Source organism: Pezoporus flaviventris, unplaced genomic scaffold (genome assembly GCF_033815535.1).
Source record: "Pezoporus flaviventris isolate CSIRO_AGI_PZ_B2104156 unplaced genomic scaffold, CSIRO_AGI_Pfla_v1 ptg000055l, whole genome shotgun sequence".
Classification (NCBI taxonomy): Eukaryota; Metazoa; Chordata; class Aves; order Psittaciformes; family Psittacidae; genus Pezoporus; species Pezoporus flaviventris.
In genome coordinates this window covers 6,671,900-6,694,631 of record NW_026892603.1, presented here as the reverse complement: position 1 = coordinate 6,694,631, position 22,732 = coordinate 6,671,900, and the positions used below count along the sequence as shown (strand labels likewise).

General features: G+C 43.8%; 1 protein-coding gene and 1 long non-coding RNA gene across 4 annotated transcripts in view; both read left to right on the top strand.

Annotated features, from left to right (window-relative positions):
• Positions 1-3,705: 3,705 nt before the first annotated feature.
• Positions 3,706-22,732, top strand: part of NXPH1 (neurexophilin 1) — a 147,328-nt gene continuing 128,301 nt past the window's right edge. The window contains exons 1-2 of one of the 3 annotated variants that reach the window (XM_061469284.1): positions 3,706-4,319; positions 5,280-5,441. In XM_061469284.1, coding sequence (XP_061325268.1) covers positions 5,388-5,441 — 54 coding nt within the window. In that variant the 5' untranslated portion in view covers positions 3,706-4,319; positions 5,280-5,387. Of the gene's footprint in view, positions 4,577-4,690; positions 4,710-5,279; positions 5,442-22,732 lie in introns of those variants that run through there. The other 2 variants (XM_061469283.1, XM_061469285.1) reach the window with 2 other exon arrangements.
• LOC133277451 (uncharacterized) lies at positions 8,318-9,490 on the top strand. Its single transcript, XR_009746211.1, has 2 exons — positions 8,318-8,756; positions 9,405-9,490. It is a non-coding gene; the product is annotated as an uncharacterized LOC133277451 (long non-coding RNA).

The following is a 22,732-nucleotide window of genomic DNA, read 5'->3' as shown; positions in this document are numbered from 1 at the left end:
ACATAAATCTGTTATACACATCATGTTAGAAAAGAAGCTCCCTATGCAAAGAGGATTAGAAAACTTTTTTCCTTATTCTATTAATGATCTTGAGATTTTTCTCCCCTCTTGGATTTAAAGGCATTATTAATGAAAAAATCCTGAAGATAAAACTGGCTGTAAATTTTATTCATATGGACAATAATTTATGTCTCACTCATCTCAAGTATTTTGGGAAAACTCCTGAGTGTATATGTGCCCACTGAGTGTTACCTGGAGTAAATCTAGTGAAGCCGGTAGGCTTGTTCATATTTGTATCACAGAAGCACTGAGTGATCCAGACACTGCTGTTTGTACATTACCTTTTAGCCCTTTTTGATGCTGAATGTCACATCTCACTCCAGCATTGTGAGTCCTCATGACATAGCGACAGGAGGAGTAGCAAACACCGTGAATTCAAGGCATTTCTCTTCAAGTGGTTGGAGTATTCCTGTATTTTTCCACATGGAATACAGAGCAACACGACTTTGTGGTATGTCTTTGACTGCAAGTAGGCAGAAATCGATGTAATAAAAATAAAAGTCTTGCAGAAATATTTTTTATATTTAGAAATATGAATGGTACATACAGTCATATTATGACCTTGAAAGAATGGAAATAAAATGTGACAAGGGAATCTGTTTGTAGTATTTATACTAAGCATAAAAATACACTGTTCAAACATGAAGATTTCCTTGAAACAAAAGAAATCTATTTAAAATGTGAAGAGGGGAAGGGATAAGAAGAGAAGGTCTGATGAATGAATGGTTGGCAATATGAAGAACATTTCAGTAATATTATTTACATGAGTGATATGAAGCATCTGGCCTGCACACTGTATAGTACAAATATAGAAAAGCTGTGGAGACCATAATCTGTCATTGTAGTGCATACGCAACTCCAGTTGAATTCAACAGTACTTCAACATGCATATAGATGAGATACTGGAGTTGCATGTGTACTGCATATGGACTGTATAGTGTACAGGCCAGATGCCTTGTATCACTCATGTAAATAATGAAATGTTCTTCATTCTTCACACCTTTCAATCATCAGACCTTCTCTTCTTATCCCATCCCCTCTTCACATTTTAAAGATTTCATCTTTCTCTGGCCCACCTTTGCCTTCTTTCTTTTTTCCAAGCAGTATTTCCAAAAATAAGAAACATGACCTATAAAAATAGTACTGCATAGGATTTAGTTCTGTTTACTATTTTTATTTCTCACATAATTGTCCATGTTTAAGCAGGTTAGCTACATTGTGCCGTAAGTTTAGCATAGTCATTTGATATTTATCATTGCAGCATTGTATTTTCTTCTAGTGCCTCAAGCGATTAAACCATGTGCCCATATTCTGTTGGAATCTGTAGCAATTATTAATCACTTGCCATTGTCTTTGGATTTTCTGCTTGTGACCCTTTCAGTTCTGCAAGCCAGGAAGCTATCTCTGCAGTAACAGGGAAGATGCCTAAAGGTTAGGATGTATTTCAAAGCTTTAAAAATAGAACAATTGCATTTTAAAGTCTAATTGGTCTTTTTAAAAGGCCACTAGTAAGCCTGGAATTTGTGATTCCAAGCTTACTAATGATACTACCTTTCTGACACTACCTTGCTAGAGACCTTATTGCTAAGATTCCAAAGAGTATCCAAATGGTTGAAATTGAAATTCATTTTAAAAGATCAAATATTCCACTTAAGCTGTTGTACCAATATTACAGAATCAGATAAAAGTCAAAAGGCTGTGTCCAAAAATCCTAAATGTCAGATTTTCATAAGCATTGCATCTTCTTTGAAAAAGACTCACATGTTCACAGCTGGAATACTTTGGAGCCTGTTTTGTTTTTTTTTTTTTTTTTCCTGGAGTGATAATGGAGGGAAGGAGGAGTCCAAACAACATTTTTGAAGGAAACTTTGATTCCACTGTAGCGGAACAGTTTGTCCCAGTGGTCTTTGGCTGAGGAGGTCAGCTGAAGAGCAAAGATGCCCTCAGTGAAGCCAATGGGACCCTGGATCAGCCACAACCTGACAGAAAGCAGGTTCATCTGTCCTAAAGAACTTTGATGACTCAAGAGCTTCCTCACAACACAAGCAGGTATCATACACACTGGGCTGTTTGTAAAAGACTTTGCTGAATTTACAGGGGAGTGAAATTTTAGAGGGCTAAAGTAAAAAGGAACCATACTTGTGATTCCAATGGAGCTAGAGGCTCCTTCACAGGGCTCCTCTAAATGGCATGTAAAGATCTGGATGAAAAAGAATGGGAGGATCTTCTCCTACTTGACCAGCTGGAGGAATAATTCTTCTCCGAGGACTACTTCCTTATCACCTCCAATATGAAGGCATTAGTGATCAGACCTTGGAGAAGCTGAATCAAGTTACACAGAAAGTAGAGTTGAATCATTCCTTCTTAAAGAAATGATATCTTCCTCAAGAACACGACCCGCTGAAATCTAGTGGACTTTGCATTTGCTTTTTCTGCTCCACATATTAACCTAGCAATCTCATACTTAAGGTAAGAGTAACCACGCTCCATCTAAATAGCATCATATTGCAAAGATCAGCAGTACACTCTATGCAGTTTACGGCATTATTTTTTTTTCCTATGCAAAGACAGCATCTATCTATCTATCTATCTAGTTATCAGTCTATCTAACTCTGTCTAGATTGATTACTAAGTGTGGACATGTGTACTCTCACTTATGGGGAAGCATGAGTGGAATAGATAGGAAGGAAGTAGTTGAAAGGGAAAAGTCAGATGTAATTTCTTGTCTGCTACCCATGTGATACAAGAAGTCCCTAGGCAGCTTCAGCCTGCACTGTAATGCAGAGGCTGTCTGGAGGGGCACGATGACAGTATGATTCCTCGCAGGCTGCACACTTCAAAGTTGTGACGTGAGCATTCCACATGTCTAGTATAGTGATGGTGCTGGAGACATATGGAGGTGTCCATCTTCCAGGTGTTTGGAGCAGAAATGGCGATGATGGAGGCTCTGGTGTAGCTCTTTCAAAGGGTACTTACTCATTACCTCCCCCCTCCTTTCCCCACTCCCCTTCTATTACAGTGTTCCAACCTCAAACCGTCAAATTAAAACAGTGGTTTACACCTTTACTGAAGCCTCAGATTGCAGATATTAATTACCAGGACGTGCTCCGAGGGAAGCAAGGATTTGGCAGGACAACTGAAGTCCTCACTTTCCCCTCTCTGTACAGCATGCTGGCTTGCTCTTGGTTCCCCTGTGGGAGGTGATAAATCTGGGCTGTTACTATCGAGGCTGGGCATCTGGTAAGGGTACCCTATACTGTTGGCATCCTCCCTTTCGCCCTGTCCCAGTGTCACACTGGTAAGATAGGGTTTGGGGGATGGAATCGGGCAGGAGAACCCTCACAGGACTCCTTGTAAAGAAGAAGGAAAACAAGGTCGATGAGACCTTTCACTTTGCGTGACAGCTGGCGGGATTAGCCGCAGTACAGGGCAGGGATGAGCGTTCAAGCTTCGCCCAGAGGGACTGTCCGGCTACAGGTTCCTGCTTGCGGGGAAGAAGCAACTGTTTAATCCCAGAGCTTGGCTCCCGCAACCGACACATAGCTCTGCTCCAAGATCCCGCCGCCTCGGTGCCTGGCTGGCGAGCTCGCTGCCCGCACGGGCTGAGCAGCGCTGTCGTTGCACGGGACACCCCCGAGGGAGGTGGAAAAAAAACTAAAATGAAAGGAAGGAGAGAGGGAAGAGCTGCTCCCCCAGGCTCCTTCCAGGCGCTGGGCAAACCACCGCCTCCCGCCCGCTGGCGGAGAGGGAAAGGGGCTGTGCCCCTGGCGGCAGCGCGGGCAGCGCCGGCACCCCGGCGGAGGAAGGCAGCAGCACGGGCAGGACAAGCAGCCCGGGCAAGGCAGGCAGAGCGGGAAGGGCAGGCAGCGCGGGCAGCACAAGACAGCTCGCGCCGCCCGGGGAGGGCTCTAATTCATCACCCCGCTCAGAGGAGAGGATGGGACGCCGCTAAACTCCCCTTTCTCCCTCCTCCCTTCCCCCCTCGCCAGGCAAGCTCCCCCTTTTCTCCCCCCCTCCGCTGCTCTTTCTCTCCAAGCAGTGAGGCTCGGACAGTGCTCGGCTCCAGCGCTTTATTTTAAGATGATCGGCCAAGGTCTTTGCAGATAGAATTTATCCTAAGTTAAATAGCAGGCGCTCGTCGCTCCCTCGCCGATAAGTCATTTTAAATAGAGACAAATCGTCCTGGACGCCCCGGAGCGCCGGTGCCGCCGCGCCCCCCGCCGAAGCGGAGAGGGCAGCCCTGGCAGCTCCCTCCTCCCGTAAGTGTCCTGCTTGGCGGAGCCGGAGCGCGGCCGTGTGCAGAGAAGGGGAGGCGAGAGGGGGGGAGAGAACCTGCCAGCAGCCCCGCCGCCCTGACAGTGCCTGCGCCGGATGCACAGCGGCCGCGGGACACCTCTGTGTGGAGCACGGCGAGGAGATGCGCAGGGACGGCGGGCTGCGCCGCGGAGCTCAGCCCCTCTAGGCTCGCCCATGGAGCGCCCCGCGGAGCCCCGGCCGCCGTCGGACTCCCTACGCTGTACGTATCCCCGCCGCGACGCCCCCCCCCCCGCGGCGGCGGGGCTGTCCGCGAGGCGCGAGGGGGGCTGGGGCCGGGGTGGGGGTCCGCACCCGTCGGGGCGCCCCGGAGTTCGGTCCCAGCCCTGGGCGAGGTGCGGTTTAAGAGGGGCGGAGGGAGGTGGGCCCTTGTGGGGATAGGCAGAGCCCTCTCTGGCGTCCCGGAGGCGAAGCGCTTCGCCTCGGCTGTAAGTGCCCGGGAGTATCCGCAGCCCCGATCCCAGCGTCTCCTGCCTCTTCTCCCCCCTCTCCGGCGCAGCTCCGCTCTCCAGCACCCTGCCAGGGCTCCGCTGCCGACAGGAGGGCGGCTGAAGCCCTGTCCCCGCCTGGGGCACGCAAGCAGGCAGGGCAGGGGAGGCAGGGCTGGTGGTGGCACCCCGGGTCGTCCCATCCTACACCGCAGGGCTCTCCCGCCCGGTAAAACGACTGAGCACCGGGGAGCGCTGCCTACAGGCTCTCGGCAGCCAGCCCGGACCGTGCGATCACTTTGCTCTGACGCTGGATTAACTAGATTTTAATCGTTTTTTGTTTCCCCCACCCCCATCCACACACCCCATCTCCTCCTTCTCTCCCGCCCCCCCTTCCCTACACACCTCTCTTCCCCCCTTGTCTCAAGCCTAACCTTGTCTTGTGGTCATGGGGTCTGTAATTTCATTTTTGTCTAGGCTGGTGAGAGCTCTGCTTGTTCTGTAAAGTGGATGTCAGGTGGATCTATGTTCTGGAAGGAACAAAGAGGCAGCGAAGGCAGCGCGGGGGAAGTTTGAGCGGCGAGGATGCAGGCTGTGTACTGGTACGCGGTCCTTCTGCTGCAGCCCACCCTTTACCTGGTGAGTGTCCCCGGCCTCTCGCACGGGCCGGGCAGGGGGGACCTCGACGGGGAGGAGGGCACCAGCCTGCCCGAGAAACAGCAAACTCACGGCAACTGTGGCCGCCCCGCAGCCAGCCCTGCCCGTCCTCCCGGGGTCGGGGAGGCGCGGGGCTCTGCCAGGACCTCTCGGCAGGGCACGTAGGAGGCAGTACCCGTAACTTCTCCTCCGCCGGGAAGGGGCGCGCCATCCGGACCGTGTTTCCCAGTGCCTCCTCCCGGGCTGGGTCCCCCGGTACCTGCAGGGGAGCCCGCCCAGGCTGAAGGCTGGAAGCAACTTCTTGCCCTCTGCTCCCTGCCGAGGGTGGCAGCATCTTCCGATGGAGCCCCCCTTTCATGTGCCACTGCGGGCGGCTCGGCACTAGCGCGCGGCGCAGAGCGACGGGCACAGCTTAGTGTACTCCGCCTGAAGTGTCATTGACTTTCGCAGCAAATATCCTTTAAGATTACCGGGGGAACACGAGTAAACAGGGGCGTTATCTCCTTTAACACACACTTCATTCCCTCTACGATCGCAAGTAACAAAACTAAGGAGGGCTGCTTCTTTGCAGCCCGCGCCCTCGCTCGCCTGCCATGCGTTACGTAGGAGATATCTTGTCGGGGAGCTCGCCCCCTTGGCGACGGGGATCGTAAAAGCCCCTTTTCCGGGGGCGCTGCCGAGAAAAGCACCCAGGAGCCGTACCGGGGGAGGCGGCTGCTCCGCTCCGGCTCCGCGGCCTCCCGTCACTGCCTGCGTTGGCGCTGCCACGCCACGTGGGGGCACTGCGGGGCAGTGCGGCGCGGAGGAGTGCGGGGCAGCCAATCCCGAGCTGGCCCGGAACGGGACGGGACGGGACAGGGGTGCGCAGGCGGAGGTGACGCTAGCATTTTCCGCGCCCGCGCAGCGTCCAGCGCGGCAGCGCAGCCCCGGGGTCGCGCCCGTCCCGTCCCTCCCGACGTGTGTCCCGTTGGGGGCCCCTACCCTCGCCGGGCTGTGCCACCTCTGCAGCGGGCTCCTCTCCTCCCCGCGAATATTATAGCCGGGGACTGGGGGGGGGGGGGGTGTGTGATCTGGAGAGTGGGTGGGGGGAGCAGGGAAAAAAGTGCTAGGCAAATAATCTATCAAAAAGCCGGAGCGAGATCGATACGTCGTGTTAAATTTTAAATGTGTTTGCTGGCAGTTAAACTGCTCTCGACTCATTACAACAACAGTGCTGGATTTATTCTAATGCGCTGCAGTCTGAACAACAAGCGCATTAATTCTCCTTTAATTGTAAACTGGGAGCATTTGAAAACCATTCAGTGTGCAAATTATGCTGATTCAATTACCGTTTAGTTACAGACTTCATTACCTGAATGCTTTTTTTCTTCTTTTTTTTTTTCCCTGGTTGTGTTGTTTTCTGAGGGCTTGGCATTGCAGAATGAGGAGATGATCTTTCGGTTTCCCTCGAAACAATGCGAAATAGGATGAAAAAGAGACAAAATAAGGAATAAAAGACAAGCTAGGGGGAAGGGATGCGTTCTTCGGCTGGACTGTCTTCTGTCAAAACACTCGGGGGGAGATCCAAAGGATTTCCTCTGTCTAACCCGCTTCTCCTTTCTGAGTCGATACTTCCATGTTTGTGTCAACCTCTCCACGTTCTCTGTATTTTGGGAGTGACTGTGAAAGTTTGCATTAGGCCATTGCCTGTAAATAAACTGTTTATTAGCATTGAAGCATGAAGCTTGGATTAAAGCTTTAACACAGTGCCACAAACCAGCACGGCACAGTACTTTGGGCTGCCAGCCCCTGTGCATGAGCCACTCTGTGTGGACCAGGGTGGTTTCAATTAGGAATTGCATTTTCAGTACCCAGCCTGTGAGGAGGGACAAATGAAATGGCAGTGCCACCAGCTTCCCATCGAGTTGGTTAAAATAATCCTTTCTGAGAGGGGCTAGTATTATAGGGGAGAGGGAAAGCAGCCTGTTTCCCCTCTGCCTGAGCTGGGCGGTGTTTAGCAGTTACTCATTTCCAGACAATTGCTGGCTTGTAATTTCTCTTCACCAAGCAAAACACTGCTCTCCTTTCTTCTTTATTTATTTAATTTATTGATTTTTCCCACCGTTAAACCTCTTCCTAATTAAATTGGGGGGGGGGGGAGTGCTCCTTCTCTTCTCCCCCTCTTTAATAGAGCCATATGCCATCCAGCCTTATTGCCACAAATTTATAGAGGTCATGGCCAACCAGAAAGAGAAGGAATGTTGCTGGGGTAGAGATGGTTCGTCCTATTATGTTTATTGATAAGAACAGTAGTTGGCCTTTGAGAGATGTGTATTTTCTCCTTGTTTCGAGCTGTGCAGTGTATTGAAAATGTTGCATTTGATTTGCAGTAGAAGTGCATTTCCTTTGGCCTAAACGGATAACTTAGTACTTATTTGGTAGAATTAGGAGTTAACCTTTACATGCTTGCAGTTATTTTCTTTCTAGACATTTAGAGAGCTGTAGAAAGTGTTCAGGCAGCTACGCTCAGTCTCACCACGAGACTCCACTTCACTGCTGTTCTTTCAAAAGCATCTTAGTCTTATTCTAATGGGTACTGTTTTCTTAACGAACAGGGCTGTGCCAAGGTCAAAATCGTCATTAAGGAAGCACGTAAATATTAAGAAAGAAAAAACGGCCCGGAGATCGTAGACTCTTTTAGATTTGAGCTCTGTTAAAGACAACGGGGTTTTACACCATTCCCTTAGTGGAAATTTCCTCGTTTAATTCCTGCTAGCTGCAGGTGGATTTCCAGTCTGACACCACAGGACAATAAAACGCCAGGCTGCTTCTTTCCATTTCTTCCTTTTTTTTTTTTTTTTTTTCATTTCTTTTCCCTTTTCCTGAGTGGAAGAGACACACTATAGAAGCGACTACAAATTCCGCGGACTGGGAGCGAAGACGGCAAGGATCCTAACTAGTTATTTCTCACTAGGACAGGCTAAGCATGGCCTCAGAGGAGGAGGCAGGTAGTTTCCGTCACGGCTGTTAAGGGGAGCTTCCTTAGTGAGGAAGTCGGCCGGCTGGCAGGGGGCCGGCAACTCCCGGTGGTCACCAGAGCTCTCCCCGTCCTGCCGCTCTCCGGCCCCAGCCTGATCCTGCGCTCCCCCCGCCCCGCCCGGACAACCCAGGGCTCCGGGCGGCAGCGTGCCTTCCGGATGCCGGATTTCATCCCCAGCATGTTCCCAGGTTCTGCCTTCGCGTGCTCTAGGGGGGAACTTCCCGCACTGTTTTCCTGAGATCACACCGGCTTGAAGAAACTTCGGCTCCTTTACCTAGGTACTCCTTCCCCGAAGTGGCGGGTGCGGGACTAAAACCGGTCGGAGTTTTGCGTTTCGTGTTGCTAGGGTAAAGATCCCTCCTCCCCCCTGAGTCTCCCCGCCTTGTCGTCTTTTCCCAGCAAAGTGTTTCTCCGCTGGTGAGTTTGTAAAATAGGATATACATCAGAGCCGGCTGGCAGAGCAGTTTAACTCCTTGTAGAACTTAAGCAGAGCAAGAGCAAATGGGGGGGGGGGGAATTTTCCTCCCCCCGACGAGGGGTACGAGCAGGTTGTTTCGCGGGGGAAGCTGCTCTGCTCCAGCCCGATAACCTCCTTCAGCGCCAGGCTGGGAATTTTAAGGTCTGCTCCACGCCGTCGCTGTAGTTTGGAGGCCTTCTGACAGCCGAGCGAAGCTTTCCTGCAAAATGTTGTGAATAAGAGAGGTTTAAAATCGTCCAAAGAGGTGGCACACTTGGCACGGTGTTTGCCGAGGGGGAGGAAAGGGGGGTGAAGTGCTCCAGACTTTGTGTACATTTAATTTCGCTCCATGTCGCACTGTTTGCGGTGATTTCACCCCGGTTAATGAAAGCTATGGGAAAAGCGAGGAGGTATCACATGCAGGAGAAGATAAGTTGATTTTATATCTTCTTCTTCTTTCTTTTTAAAGATAGTTGCTGCGTGTGTCCTACTTTGTCGTGGGAGGAACAAAACCCTTCTGTAGGCAGCGAAGATAAAACAAAACAAAAAACAAAAGAAGGCATATTCAGCACCCCCGGTATTTTCTCAGAGGCATTTTGTGCTGAAAGCAGTCGGGTACTGCTTTCCCCCCCCCCCCCAAATAAGCGATTTCTTGCAGTTTTCAAATTGACGTCGGGGGGTGGGGGTGGGGGACGACGGCAGGGGTGGAGGTTTAGGTAGCCTTGCGAAGGTTCCGCTCCCTCTTTCTTAAGGAGTTTGAGAGAGGCTTCGCGGTGGTGTAGGTGGAGTAATTACTCTTTCGGAAGGCAAGGCACGGGGATGGCAACGGGCTCGGAGCTCCTGTAGGCGAAATAAACTTTTCTGCGCTCTAGTTTCTTTTTTGTTTCCTGTTAAGTGGAGATTGGTGCATTCTTTTCTGGGTTTTCTTCCTTCCTAACCACCAGGGACCTGCGCTACGAGTTTAAGAAGGGGCTTTCCCGCACTAAAAGTTCTTTTTCGTGGTGCTTAGTACACACTACTTTGATTTCTTATATCGCTGGAGAAAGGAGTCTGGAACAGATTTCGTCTTTTGGGGAGGCACCCCAATATAATCCAATATCCCTGCCTCTCTTTGACTAGCCCAATCTTCCAAGTCGGCACCTAGAGGTATCCATTTTAAGCTCTTTAATACTCCCCTGCATCTCTAAACCGCCATTTTAATTAACGAAAAGTCAATTTCCCAGCCGTCTTGGAAAAAGTGCGGTGAAGCAGGTTAAGAAACCAATTGCTCGGAATAGCCAGCACTTGGAGAAAATGAGTGTGTGAGCCATCCTTCCCTCCCTAGGAATGGCTTCTGTTCTCCCGACTGTGTTTGTGTGAAGTTATGCTGTGATTTATCAGATAGTTTAACACCCAGCTCGCTCTTCTTGTAAGTCAGCATTAAACCACCTCCTGGGCTCTTTGTAAATACAGCTTTAGCATTTTTTTCATGCAGCAGATTGACATGTTGACGATCCTGTTTTAAGGAATGTGACAATAAAGTGGAAAACCGAAGGCTGGCAAGCACTTCATCAAGGATAAAAAGGTTCTGCTGTAAGGATGTCACTCAATTTATTGTGAAAGTCGAATGAATTACGTTTAATGAAAGTGCTCCCCAGATGAATATTACCAGCAATTTCCTGCGTTGGCTCTGTCAGATTGATATGAGGAAATGCCAACCCGTATCAAAAAAGATCTCCAATCTCAATTACTATGCAAGCTTTCGAAGAGCTTCTTTTTATTGATATGATATATATTGGCAGGTTCTCAATGCTGGGGAAACTGCTCTCTGTTCAACAGGACAGCATATTTCCTAGTTGATTGTTTAACCCTACGTGTTTCTGGTTGTTGTTTAAACTTCTGTGAGGGTCCTTCTTTTGGAGGAGTCTCTTTCTGTGACTTAAAGAGACTAAAGTTATGTGTCTGGTAGAGACCAGGGGTGATGCTCTTTGCAGGAAGTTTGTTCAGCCTGGATGAGCAAATCCGAAGGTCAAGAGAAATAACACAGCTGGTACAATGGCGTCGAGTCCCCGTATTTTTTTGTGTATTTCTAGTAGGCAGTCCAGAGCACGCTACTATTTGTTACCACTAGCAATCCCAATATTCCCGCCCTTTCTTCCTCATTCCTCTAGGGCTTCTTTGGGCAAATTAGAAATTTGCTAAAACCGCGAAGAGAGAGAAAAGCTCTTTTGTCCCCTCATCTACATAAGAATTGACTTTGTGAGAGGCTTTTCTGTTCCATTTTAACTACTGTGATACAGGTCGTTGTTTAGGAATACAGCTTCTCTTCCCACAATCCATCTTGCTGGGCTTGTTTGTGATCAAAGGAGGGATTCAGTCAGCTTTCTTCTACCACTTTCCCTTTCTCTTTCAATTTTTAAATCGAAGAGGAAAGAGAGACGCTATTGAAGGACAGCCGGGATATGCTCGGTACTCTTCAGCAGGACGGGCACATGAGCACCTTCACGTGTGCAGCTGTGCTCCCTACATGCAGCATTAAAGAGGAAGCAGAAAGAGCTTGTCCTTATCACATGTCGGGTTAGTTTGGGTTCCCATTTTGATTTTCACTACTGGATGCGCTCCTAAAACTTTCTTCAGTGCACGATTAGTCCAAGTGGGTTTGGTTATGTTTTTTTTTTTTAAGTGTGTTTTCTTCCCCCTGTGTCGGAGACGCTGCCCGTTTCGAGCCGCGGAAGGCCAGTGCAAGCGCTGCGGGGAGAGCGAACAAAGGCTTGCGGACGGGCTGGGACAAGGCTGACTTCGAGGTGCCCCGCTCCGTTCCGCGCTGCTCCGCGCGGCCCGCCGCCGGGTCGGGGCTGGCGCTTTCCAGTGGACCGCCGGTGGCAGCTCCGGCCGTGCAGCACCTTGGAGAGGTCCCGGGGAACGGGGCCGAAGAGAGGGGGCATCCGCGCCAGCATAGCGAGCAGCGCCCGGCCCTCCGGCGTCACGGCGGTAGCTGTGCGCTACCGGGGAGCCCGGCGACACCCGCAAACATTCTGTCACAGGCGCCCTCAGTGTTTCGGGTCACTGCTGCTCAGACCTCGCCTGCAACCCGCTCTGGACGTGGGGTTTGGCTTCCTGCGTTAGTTTCCTGAAGGAAGAAGTAGACAGGTGGACCAGCACACCAATGTATTTACTGTTGCTGCTGACTGGGTTTCTTTTAGAGGCAAAGAAGCTGCTTTATATTCTGAGGAAAAAAAAACAAAAACCCAACAAACTGACCAGAGGAGCAATATATGAGTGTGTAGGGCAACGTGGATGGGATCTCCGATAGGATCTTGGCAGGATGAATCTGGGGATCAGGAAGGCTGTTTTGGTATGTTTGTGTTTGTCTCATTTTATCCCAGAATGACAGCATTCTTTCTGGGGAGAGTCCCAAGACATCCGTGAGCATTGGTGTCAAAACGGCTGTGCAACACAGTTGATACTAGGACATGGAAGCAGGGAGTGATTAATTAATAATGATACTTCCAATCCTGAGGGTCATGGCAGGAGTTGCTCTCAGGCACAGTTGATGTCATTGGTATAGGGTAGTGGTACTTTTGAGACACCTGTAAGGCAGATCTCGTTCCCTTCACGTGCCTGTGTCCTGACAGCCAGTGCTTAGGGTATCTCCCAGATCCCTCCTTACTTTCAAGAGGAAATAATACCAGGCAAGTGCCTTCATCCCTGTAAATCCCCACACACTATTGACAGAGCTGTCTTCTAGCAGTCTAATACCTGAAAAGCACTTGTCAATAAAACACTGACTTTTGGCAAGGAAGGTGTAAGTGTATGACTGATGGAGAGTCCTTCACTAAAGGAATGTGATGGGAATTGACTAGGCTGAGAGGAAAAGCAACTCACAATCCCCACCAACCCTGCAGACAAAAGCCATTTATTCGTGGTCCATATTCTCCCATGAATATCAGTATCAACTGTGATGCTTTTTTTCCAGTCCCTATGTATGGTGCCTGGAAATTGTATTGTCTGCTTCAGAGATACAGCTTTTATCTTCCAAATGCCACCCTCATTAATGTCAGTGTCTCACAGTCCAACTAGTGACAAATGTCTCAGGGACGTTCATCTGCCTTGCACGCTACATCCATCTCTCCAGGTGCCCTGTCTCTTACTCTCCAAGGAGTAGTTTAGCAATATTTTCTTTCTTGTCCTCTCTGTCTGCTATGAAAAGATTTGTTCACTAGCTGGTCTCTGCCCTGTCCATTCCTGTTAGTTTTGTCAGTGCCTTCTGAAGTGTCATGTCTCCTGTTAATCTGTTTCATCACTTTGATGACAGGTTAACCAGCACACGTGAAGATAATCTGCTCTTTCCACATCTGCAGACTATGATGGGGAGAAATTAGGCTTTTTTTGCTTGCATGATAATAGCACCCTATTGTACTCAAACCTCATTTTCAAGTATAGACTGGATGCAAAAAACTAAAGAATGAGGAGCCTGCTTGTTTCTTTGTGTGTGCAGCCTGGTTATTTCTTATTGATGAACTTCTGAAAAACTGGTAAGTAAAGTATGCCTATGTTATTTCTTTGTATATTTCCTAAAACTAGGGTGTTTAAGCTGGACAAGGTCTCTCTAGGCTCAGCAGAATCAGCAGCACAGCTGATGACCAAAACAATACCAGGAAAGAAGTGATCTAGCAGCCTCAGTTCTTGGAAATACCTGTAATTAAAATATATAATATATATATATAAATTTTATTATTTATTTAGGAAAAAAAAGTGAGAAGTCACTTATAATCTAATCAATACAGCATTCCCAGTTGAAAAACAGAAGATCCTACTTATCTTCCTAGTTAGAACATCTGATATTTTGATCCAGAAACCCCTGGACCCAGTGTTTCTGCCTAATACTACATACTGATTTCAGAAATAGCGTCAGTAACATGATAAATTATTACTGACTAACTTGTCTTAACGTTGTGTTCTCCTCCCTGACTCCCCATGCATTATTGGGGAGTTAACCTTCAGATGGTGCAATATTTCTTGCATTTGTCTGAGAGGTGCATATAAGCCACTGGGTAAAAAGAAAAATTAAAAAAAGAAGACATACTCTAGCCATGTATTGAGAGCACTCTTGTAAACCAAAGTCTCCTATACAGCAGATCCTGTGGCCTGTTCCTGCAATGTTATACAAAATAGGATTCCTCTGTAAATTCATGTCTTACTTGTGCAAGGAGGAGGGATTCTGTTTCCTGTTGAAGATTAAGTAGACCGTTTCTACCACGGAGAATTGCTTGCCATTATTCAGATGCACTTTGAATTGAAAGTGTAATTGTCAGGTCTTAAAAAATTGTAGCTAATGGAATTTCTGTATGGATAGTTCAGACCACCTGTACTGTAATACCTATTTGCACAGTCATTTTTATAAACTATTCTTGATTGAACTGTGGAAGAATAATTCTTCTGCTAGGCGATTTTGTCAACAAATGTTGTCATAGGCCTTCAGGTATATAAAACTACGTATATAAAATGAATGGACTACTTTTTATGTTTACAATATCATCCATAATATTTGAGGTCCTGTAAAGGAAGGTATGGACTTAAAATAACGATCATATTAAAGCTGTATCCTCATGGTTGCTGCATTGTCAATAGCAATATTGTAAAATACTAGTCATTTAAAATCAGAATGTTAGTGTGTAATTTGACTGAATTTCTGTTGTTGCTTTCTGCAACTACTCTGTTACACACTGAGTTTTTTCTGAATGTTTATGTGGGGAATGATTTGTGTCTTGAGAAGATTTTGTAAGCAATATTGCTAGGTAAAACATAGCAATAATACTGTAGCTTTATGGGTGACAATTGCTGAGTGAACAGATCTTTAAAGAGGAGGGAAATAAGGAGGAGTACAAATACAGAGATGTGACATAAAAGATGTGAATAATAGTACTGCAAAACCTTCACCATTAGAAAAGATGGGCTCCATCCTGTTGCCTTCATCTGTAGTGGATATTACCTTAACAAGGCCCACAGTTTTATAATCCTACTTATTTATTCTCCCTGCTTCCACAAACGATCCTATTTGCTTAATTGGCTTGCTTGCTGTAGATGGTAACGTGGAACACGTTGGAAACAGAGGTGCAAGAGTATGACCCTTTAATTACACTGCTTTCTAATATCTGAAATAGGAGACATTGGGATTTTGATAGTTACTTACACAAAAGATATTCTTAACTTCAGCAGAGCCACTTCTGTGAGCGGTCACTTGGAGTGAGAAAGGAACAACATTGTCTGACCCTTGGTAAGACAGTGGGCTGTGTGAATCATCTATGTCTTCAGCTTTCTTCTGCTGAATCAAGGGGTAGTACCTCTTGCTGTTTACCTCCTTCCTCTGTGAGCAGCTCTGCTGCCTCTATTAAAATTAGTTATTGCAATAAGATACTGTCCCACAGAATTATAGATATATCAGTTTGTGTTTACACCTTAAATGCACAGAATATTTGCTAGCTAAAGCAGAGCATGAGCCTTAAAAAAGTTGTTGAGTGGATTAGCAGATTTTAATGTTATGGTTCAGTATTTCAATGTAATGCAACCCAAATGAATATGGAAATGTGTGACTAAGTATGTAGGAGGAGGTAAAAATGCTGCTTTTATTCTTCACAATTTATAGAATATGCTGAAATTGTGAGGTTGTAGCAGACACTTCAGAGTAGATGCCAATGGTTTGTAACTACTTTTTAGAAGCAAAACAAGCTTAACACTTCAGTGTTAAGAAATGCGCTCACATACGCTTCAGTGCTTTACTGAACTAGGATCATAAGAAAGCAAATGCAATAAGGTTTTTGCATTTCTGGTTTTAGGATATAAAATTTTCTTCTTCCATATCAGAAAAGATCGCACATGTGTATCTTTAGAATTGTTACAAAGTAATATTTATGCCAAGAACTTGTTGAATTTACCTCTGGGCTACTTAGGATCTATTGCAATATTATGCTTATAAAGATGCATCTGTTATTCCACACCCTAAACATGTTTTCTCCATTATAGTTGGATAATAATTAATTGTATAATAAAAATGATCCATTAATTATTTAATACTTTTTTTTTGTTCTGAATCTTTGTAATAATAATTTGTTCTGGCTACAGATTCAGCTTCTGAAGAAATAGTCTGCGAAATGTCATTATCTTTGAAACGAAACTAAAGTTTATTTTTTCAAATAAATTTTTTTTTGTGGTAGATGTATTTTTTAAGTGTCAGGCACCCCCAGAATCACAAAGAATTACAAAGAGATGCAAAAGGGGCATATCTGAGAAGCCATGTGTGGCCTGTATGAAGTATTATATCTGTGCTCTGCATTTGCAGTCTAACTGATACTGATGTACATTTTTTGCAGACCACTGCAGATTTTTTTCCTTACAGAAAAAAGTGTAGTTAAATAGTGACCACGTAAGGCAAAAAAACTACCTTATTTACTCCTACACAAGAAACTTGCATGTTGATTCAAGACCATTCAGACTCGTAAGAACTTTGCCATTGATTTCTCTGGTCATAAAATGGTATCCTTAGCTTGATAAATACTTCCACTTTTTTAAGGAGGTTGGGAATGCTATTTCATTACATTTTAGCTCGAGTTGCTTTGTGTGAATTGCCTATTCATACTTAGCATCGGAAGAAAGAAGTAAGCATTTTAATAAAGGTGGAAAATATACGTACATATGGCTATGTGGTGTTCACAGCCTTTGGTTTGAGCAGCTTAGTCTGCTGTGAAGTTAAGAAGAACTGAGTGGGCTCTATATGCTTTCATTTTTAACATATTTTTTTGACATTGTGATTTGCTTCAGTACGTTTACCCAGAAGAATATTGTCCCGTCTTTAATCTGCCATGAGACCCTTCCTTTAGATACATTTATTCTCTTGCAGAATGATTCAATGGCTACAGTACTCCTTCATCTAGAATAATGACTACATGAATTGTCCCTCAGCTTCTGTGTTTTGTTTTATCCAAGTGGCACAGTGTTAGTGCCAGTTATCTATATCTGGCAAAAAAAAAGGGAATCTGTGCTGCCAGCCATTATAGGTGGGTGATTTACTTTAGCTCAACAGGTGGAGCTGTGACTTTGCTAGCCTGTTGATTCAGGCTAAAATTCAGCTAGTTGACCAGTCCCTGACTCAGTTATGCTTGTGTATTTCACATTCCCTAAACTTGCACCTACTTTTCCATTGCTTATGGAAAGTTTCTAAACTTCTGAGCAGGTGTAAAACACTTCATGTAATGAGAGGCATATGTGCAAGTGTTTTCATAGGAAAAAGTTGTTCATTGGTGGGAATGTAATGATTCCACAGCTGCTATGGAAGCTGTTTTCTATCCCAGCTTTGCAAATTAATGTAGATATATAGACTGAGTCTAAGGCAGTATTTTTACACAGCTCTCCTTCAGTATGGACCACTTGGCATGATTGATTTAAGATTAATCCCCAAATTCCAGGAATTTTTTGTCCCCTGCCTTTTTGTCAGGACCTCAAAGGCTGTAGAAATGTTTGGAATAATTCTATCTTCAGCATGTTTAGAAAAGGCTAATTACCCTGGATTTATGCTAATAACTTCTGTAAAAAATAGCAGACACGTTGTTTGCAAATCCTGTAATTCTCACTTCATAGACTACTTGCAGCTTCTGTGGGCCATGGTCCTTGTTGCCCCTTCTTTCCTTGATTTAGCTGCAGCTGATCATGTGGTGGTTGGATTAACAGATGAAGGACCATTCTGTATTGGAACAACTATCACAGAAAAACAGGGGAGTGGCTTGAAATAAGCTGGGTTAATAGCGTAAGAATCCACCTTTAAAAATTCTTACACTTCAGAAGCTTTCAATTCTTCTGTATTTTCATCCTTTTATATTAATTTTTGAACGCACACCTATGTAAAATTGTTTTGTCTGATGAATGTTTAGGGAAGGATTGTTTCTGTATAGATTTGTGTCTCCCTTGGTAAATCAGAGCTTCAAACATCATACTAAATGTTTACTAATCACATCATAAGTGTTCCTAATACCACAGTTGGAGTGACCAAGTCAGCAGGACAAAGACAATACTAGCCAAAGATTTAAAGTCACACCATCACTCGTAAAGAAATAATCATGATCAGATGAAACAAAGAGCTTCTAAACAAATTCCAGTAAAATATACTGGAAACATTCACTGAATGCCTATGAATAAAAAAGGCAGTCAGAGTGGGAGAGGCTATTTCATCAGCAGAAGTGTAGGATAAATTAATCAAATTGTTTGCTATTAATAATGGGACCAGCTACAGTCAGATTCTAACAAATATGCCCACTGGGGATGGAAAATCTACCCAATTGAAATTAAATTGATAAACTTATCCTAGTTTCCAATGCCTTTCTGAGCATATACTTAGGAAGCAAAAGCTGTCCTAAGGATGGCCTGACTGAAAATGGACTCAATTATTTTTCTTAATTGAGATAGTTCTCTTTGACAATGGAAGTAATTTTCAGGTTACTTGAGGCATTAAATGTGTCACTGCTTAGGTACAAAATTCTCAGCAGAAATATAAAAGTAACCTCTAATGGTTACAAAAATAAACTTGAATTTATGTTCTTTTGTTTGTTTTCAAGATAAGTAAACATGATATAGGAGTTTGTTTTGGGGTTTGTTTTTTTTTTTGTTATTTTTTTTGTTTTTTTTTTACATCATGTGTTTTGACCTGTTTAGTACCTAAAGAATGTTTTCTATGTCCACCTCTAGTTTTGCTAAAGGACTCATTGGGAATGGTAGAGAATGCATGTTGTTAGCTCTCATGCATGATGAAACAGGAGGTTCATCTTCAATAAAATCATGTTTGTCCTAAATTATGAATGAGTCACCAAAGTTGCATAGAAGTAAGTACAGTAATCAAAAGGCAATCCCAGCACAACTTCCTTCTTAGAAATCAAAACAAAATCTCAAAGAAAATAGAATCTGAATAAAGACTCATTCTGTCCCAATTGCTTTGCATTCACAGTCTTTTCTCCTTCAATATCTTACTTCTAGGAGAGTCTGTCTCCTCTAAGCCTAGACCTCTATTTCATTTTTGGCTGCTTAAGAATCATTTACACAGCATCTGACATTATTAGCGACTGAGTCAGTGTTACCCAAATCCTAAGACTGACTTCAGTCACAAGCTTGGTTCAAGGCTGTACTCTTCCCTTAGGGTGGTTTGGGGTTTTTCATCTTTTACAGTATTACTGCCATTGAGCACAAGAAAGAAATTGCAAATGTTCAGTGAAATGACTGTGCAGAAAGTTTTTCTTGTATGCAATATTTTTTAGTCTTCGTCTTTGATGTCTTGTATCACATCTTCTACCTTTAACTGGTTAACTACTTCACATTCAATTACTTCATAATTACTTCACATCAACCATGCTCTCAAGCTCTGACTTTCTTCAATGTGGTGATTTCAGTTCATGACAGGCTGAATATCATCTTTGTACATTTTTCAGCGTCCTCACTGTATAGTACCTTTTCTGTGACTGATGTAATTCAGAACATAGAAACATGCTAAAAACATGCAGCTAAGCTCTAATCCCTGATAAATGACTGCACCTCACATCCAGCTATCACAACAGACTTAGTATCAGCTGTGATAGTTAGACTCTGGATTATTTGTTAGCTTAAATGCCACCACTGCAGCCTAAAATACCATGACATCTCTAGTAATCATGCCCTTGATTCACAGACATGCATGAAAGCAAAAAAACAACAATAGGGCAGGGCTGGTTATTGGGAAGTAGTTCCAGCTGGGTCTGTAGCACTCTACACTTACAACATGTAGGGTTGGGTCATAGGGCTGTTCTATTCTCCATTTAATTTGTCTTCCATCAATATTTTTTCATTGGATCAGAGTCTGAAGCCCTTGGTATGAATATAAGAGATTTGATTTCTTTCTCTGCTTCAGGACCATGAACACAAAACTTACACTTCTGAGGTAATTGCTTTAACTACTGTCTAGTGGAATAACACCAGGAATTTTCTTTATTTTGCTTGTTCATTTTATTCTACTTAGTTTAATGCACTCAGGTAATTCTTCAGCCAGGAAACAGGGTCTTCCTATAGGTAAGCTTTAAGACATTTGTGGTTTTGAGTCTTTCCCTCTTGTTCTTTGGCCCTATGTATATGACTTTATTCATAGTAGAAGCACTTAAGGTTTTGAGAGCCCTTATCAGAAAAAAAGCTTTATTCTGATGTGAAAGAAATTCTTAAACCAGAAAGTTAAAGTGATGTTGCCTTGCCAACTTTATCCACTGGGCATATTAGCAGGAGTAAAATAAGGTGCCTAATTCTTGGAACAATTTATGCTTCAGAAATGTCAGAAAGTGTTTAAATTAATTCCTTGTCTTCCTTTGGTTGCTTAGTTTGGGTAGTTTAGTAGTTTCTGTGAATTATGCTTTCAGAAAACTTCTCCCAGGAGGGTTATATGGGTATCTAATTTCAAGTTACAAACTCTTAGCAAGTCCTTGGGACAGAAAGAGTGAACACTTCATTGAAGTAATTATAGGTACCTTCTGAATCTAGCCTGAAGGATCTTGAAAATTGCTAATAGTAAGCATAAACAGTCTTGTGCTTTCCTGTTTTTAATCTGTTTGGTGGACGTCCTTTATTTTCACTTGGATTCAAGTCTAATTCTTTACTTTTAAACAAAACCCCTGTCAGTCTGTCATAGCACAGTTAATGAACTACTTCGAGAAGGCAGTTTATGTGCCTAAGATCATGAAAGCTTTTATTTTTACCTGAGAGCAATACTTATGGTTGTATACTGATGGAGCTGTGAGTGTATATTGTTGGCTTGAAGCAAGTTACCAATTTGCAGGCCACTGCCATCACTCCTCATCCATTATTTTTAAGCTTATAATTGGATTTGTTTAATGATTTGTATCTATTACTCCCCATAAAAATCTATCCACTAGCTACTGCATGCTCTCTTTATCTAGCTGCCTCTTCATCCTCAGTGCACCAGCAGAAACTGGCAGTAAAAGGAGAGGAGAATTTGGCTTCAGCATCTTACTTTATTGGTTTAGGACGTCAGGAGCAAGGATCGCAGGGATATTCTAGCTTGGTAGGTCTAGTTCTATGGGCTGAAGAAAGCAAACTCTGTTTTGCAGAGATGAAACATGTATGGTTATTCCAGGCAAGTAGCTTCTGAGAGTTGAAGCATGCAAAGAATATTAATGATTTTTTTTTTGGGTGTAAAAGCTGAGGTGCTTCTAGGAAAAAGTAGCTAAGACTTGAGATTAAAACTACCCAACAAAATAGACTGGCTTTGAATGGGCATTTCAGGAACTGTAAAAATTATATACCTGACAAAAAGGCTGCGCTGTACCATGTTTCAAAGGTTTTTTTTTTTTCTTCAAAAAGGCAACATTAGGACTCCTCAAAGAAGAATCATCTTTTTCAAAGCAAGGTATATTTTCCTGTAATCTTGTTCTCTAAACCATTTTGTGTTAAACTTTCCACAAAGGCTAGATAAATATTGAGGCAGATACCTTACAGGGAAAATTTTACTCCAAGCACTTAGAATTCAACAAACTCACAAGCAACTGAAAAAAAGGTCTTAATATGGGAAGTTTCAGGCAACCTTAATCATAGCCATTGCTACCAGAATAATCTATAATTTATAGACAGATGTTTCCTCCTAGGCGTTCTTTGTGATAGTACTTTCCAAAATGGTGTTATCCTATAAATACCTTTTGTGATTTCCTTTTCTTTTTTTTTCTTAAATGTTGCACTTCAGAGAAGCTTGAAGTGTTATATAGAATGCTTTGAAGAATGCAGTTACTGCTATTTATAATTTCTTTATAACACTGCCCACTCTATAGTGGTTGCAGACCAGACTTCTAGTAATAAGTTTTTCATCATGAGGTGCTTAGAAGGGGCAGAGAAAACGCTGCGATGGATAGTTTGGTTTTTTTTTTTAATTGAGAGTGCCAAAGAACCACATTTGGTATGCATAGAGTGAAAAAAGCTGTTATTTAAATACTTAAAAACACAGATTATATAAAATTATACATAGCTTTAATTATTTTCCAAATATACTCTTCTAGAATACTAGACATCGTCGTTCTGTTGGTCTAAAAGAGTGCAATATATTTCTTTTCAAATCAGGCTTTTTCACCCTGCCATCTCTTTTTGGGTAGGCCTTTTTAATCTATACAGTTGAAACATGTAGCTTGTTATAACAGCTCAAACATAATTAGTGATTAGCTTGTGCAGAAACAGCTAAGGGAAAAAAGAACTGGTCTCTTATTATTTCTTATATCTCTATCTTAAAATAAAGAGATTTCTCAACTGGTAAATGAAAACAGATCACCAGATTTGGGTGAAATGTACTGGTAGCACGATTAAGAAAGCCTTGCTTCATTTCAGGCTACGTATGACCTTGGGAGATCTCAGTTATGCCTCTGGACAAAAAAATTTAATATTTCATTTTGTGGTGGTACCATCTTTCACCTTTATGTGGTTTTAAAAATGTAAATAAAATTGCTTTCTGTCAATGGTATATGTGAAGGTCACAGTCATATTCACCATGAGAATTCAAACTACCATTTGACCCACTACTGGTTCAGTAGATAACAATGCATTCTATTCACTTCCAGTAATCTAATTTGTAAGCATTTTATGGCCCAATATTTTATGCCTAGTTGCTAAAAGGTAAGAAATCAGCCTTTAAGCACTTCATTGTAGATTTATTTACAGAATAACTGTGCATCAAGTACAGAAGCTTTTTAGAATGCCAGGATATCTTGTATTACAGTCTTGCTTGCAAAAATGGCATGACTGAGTACAATGAAAGAT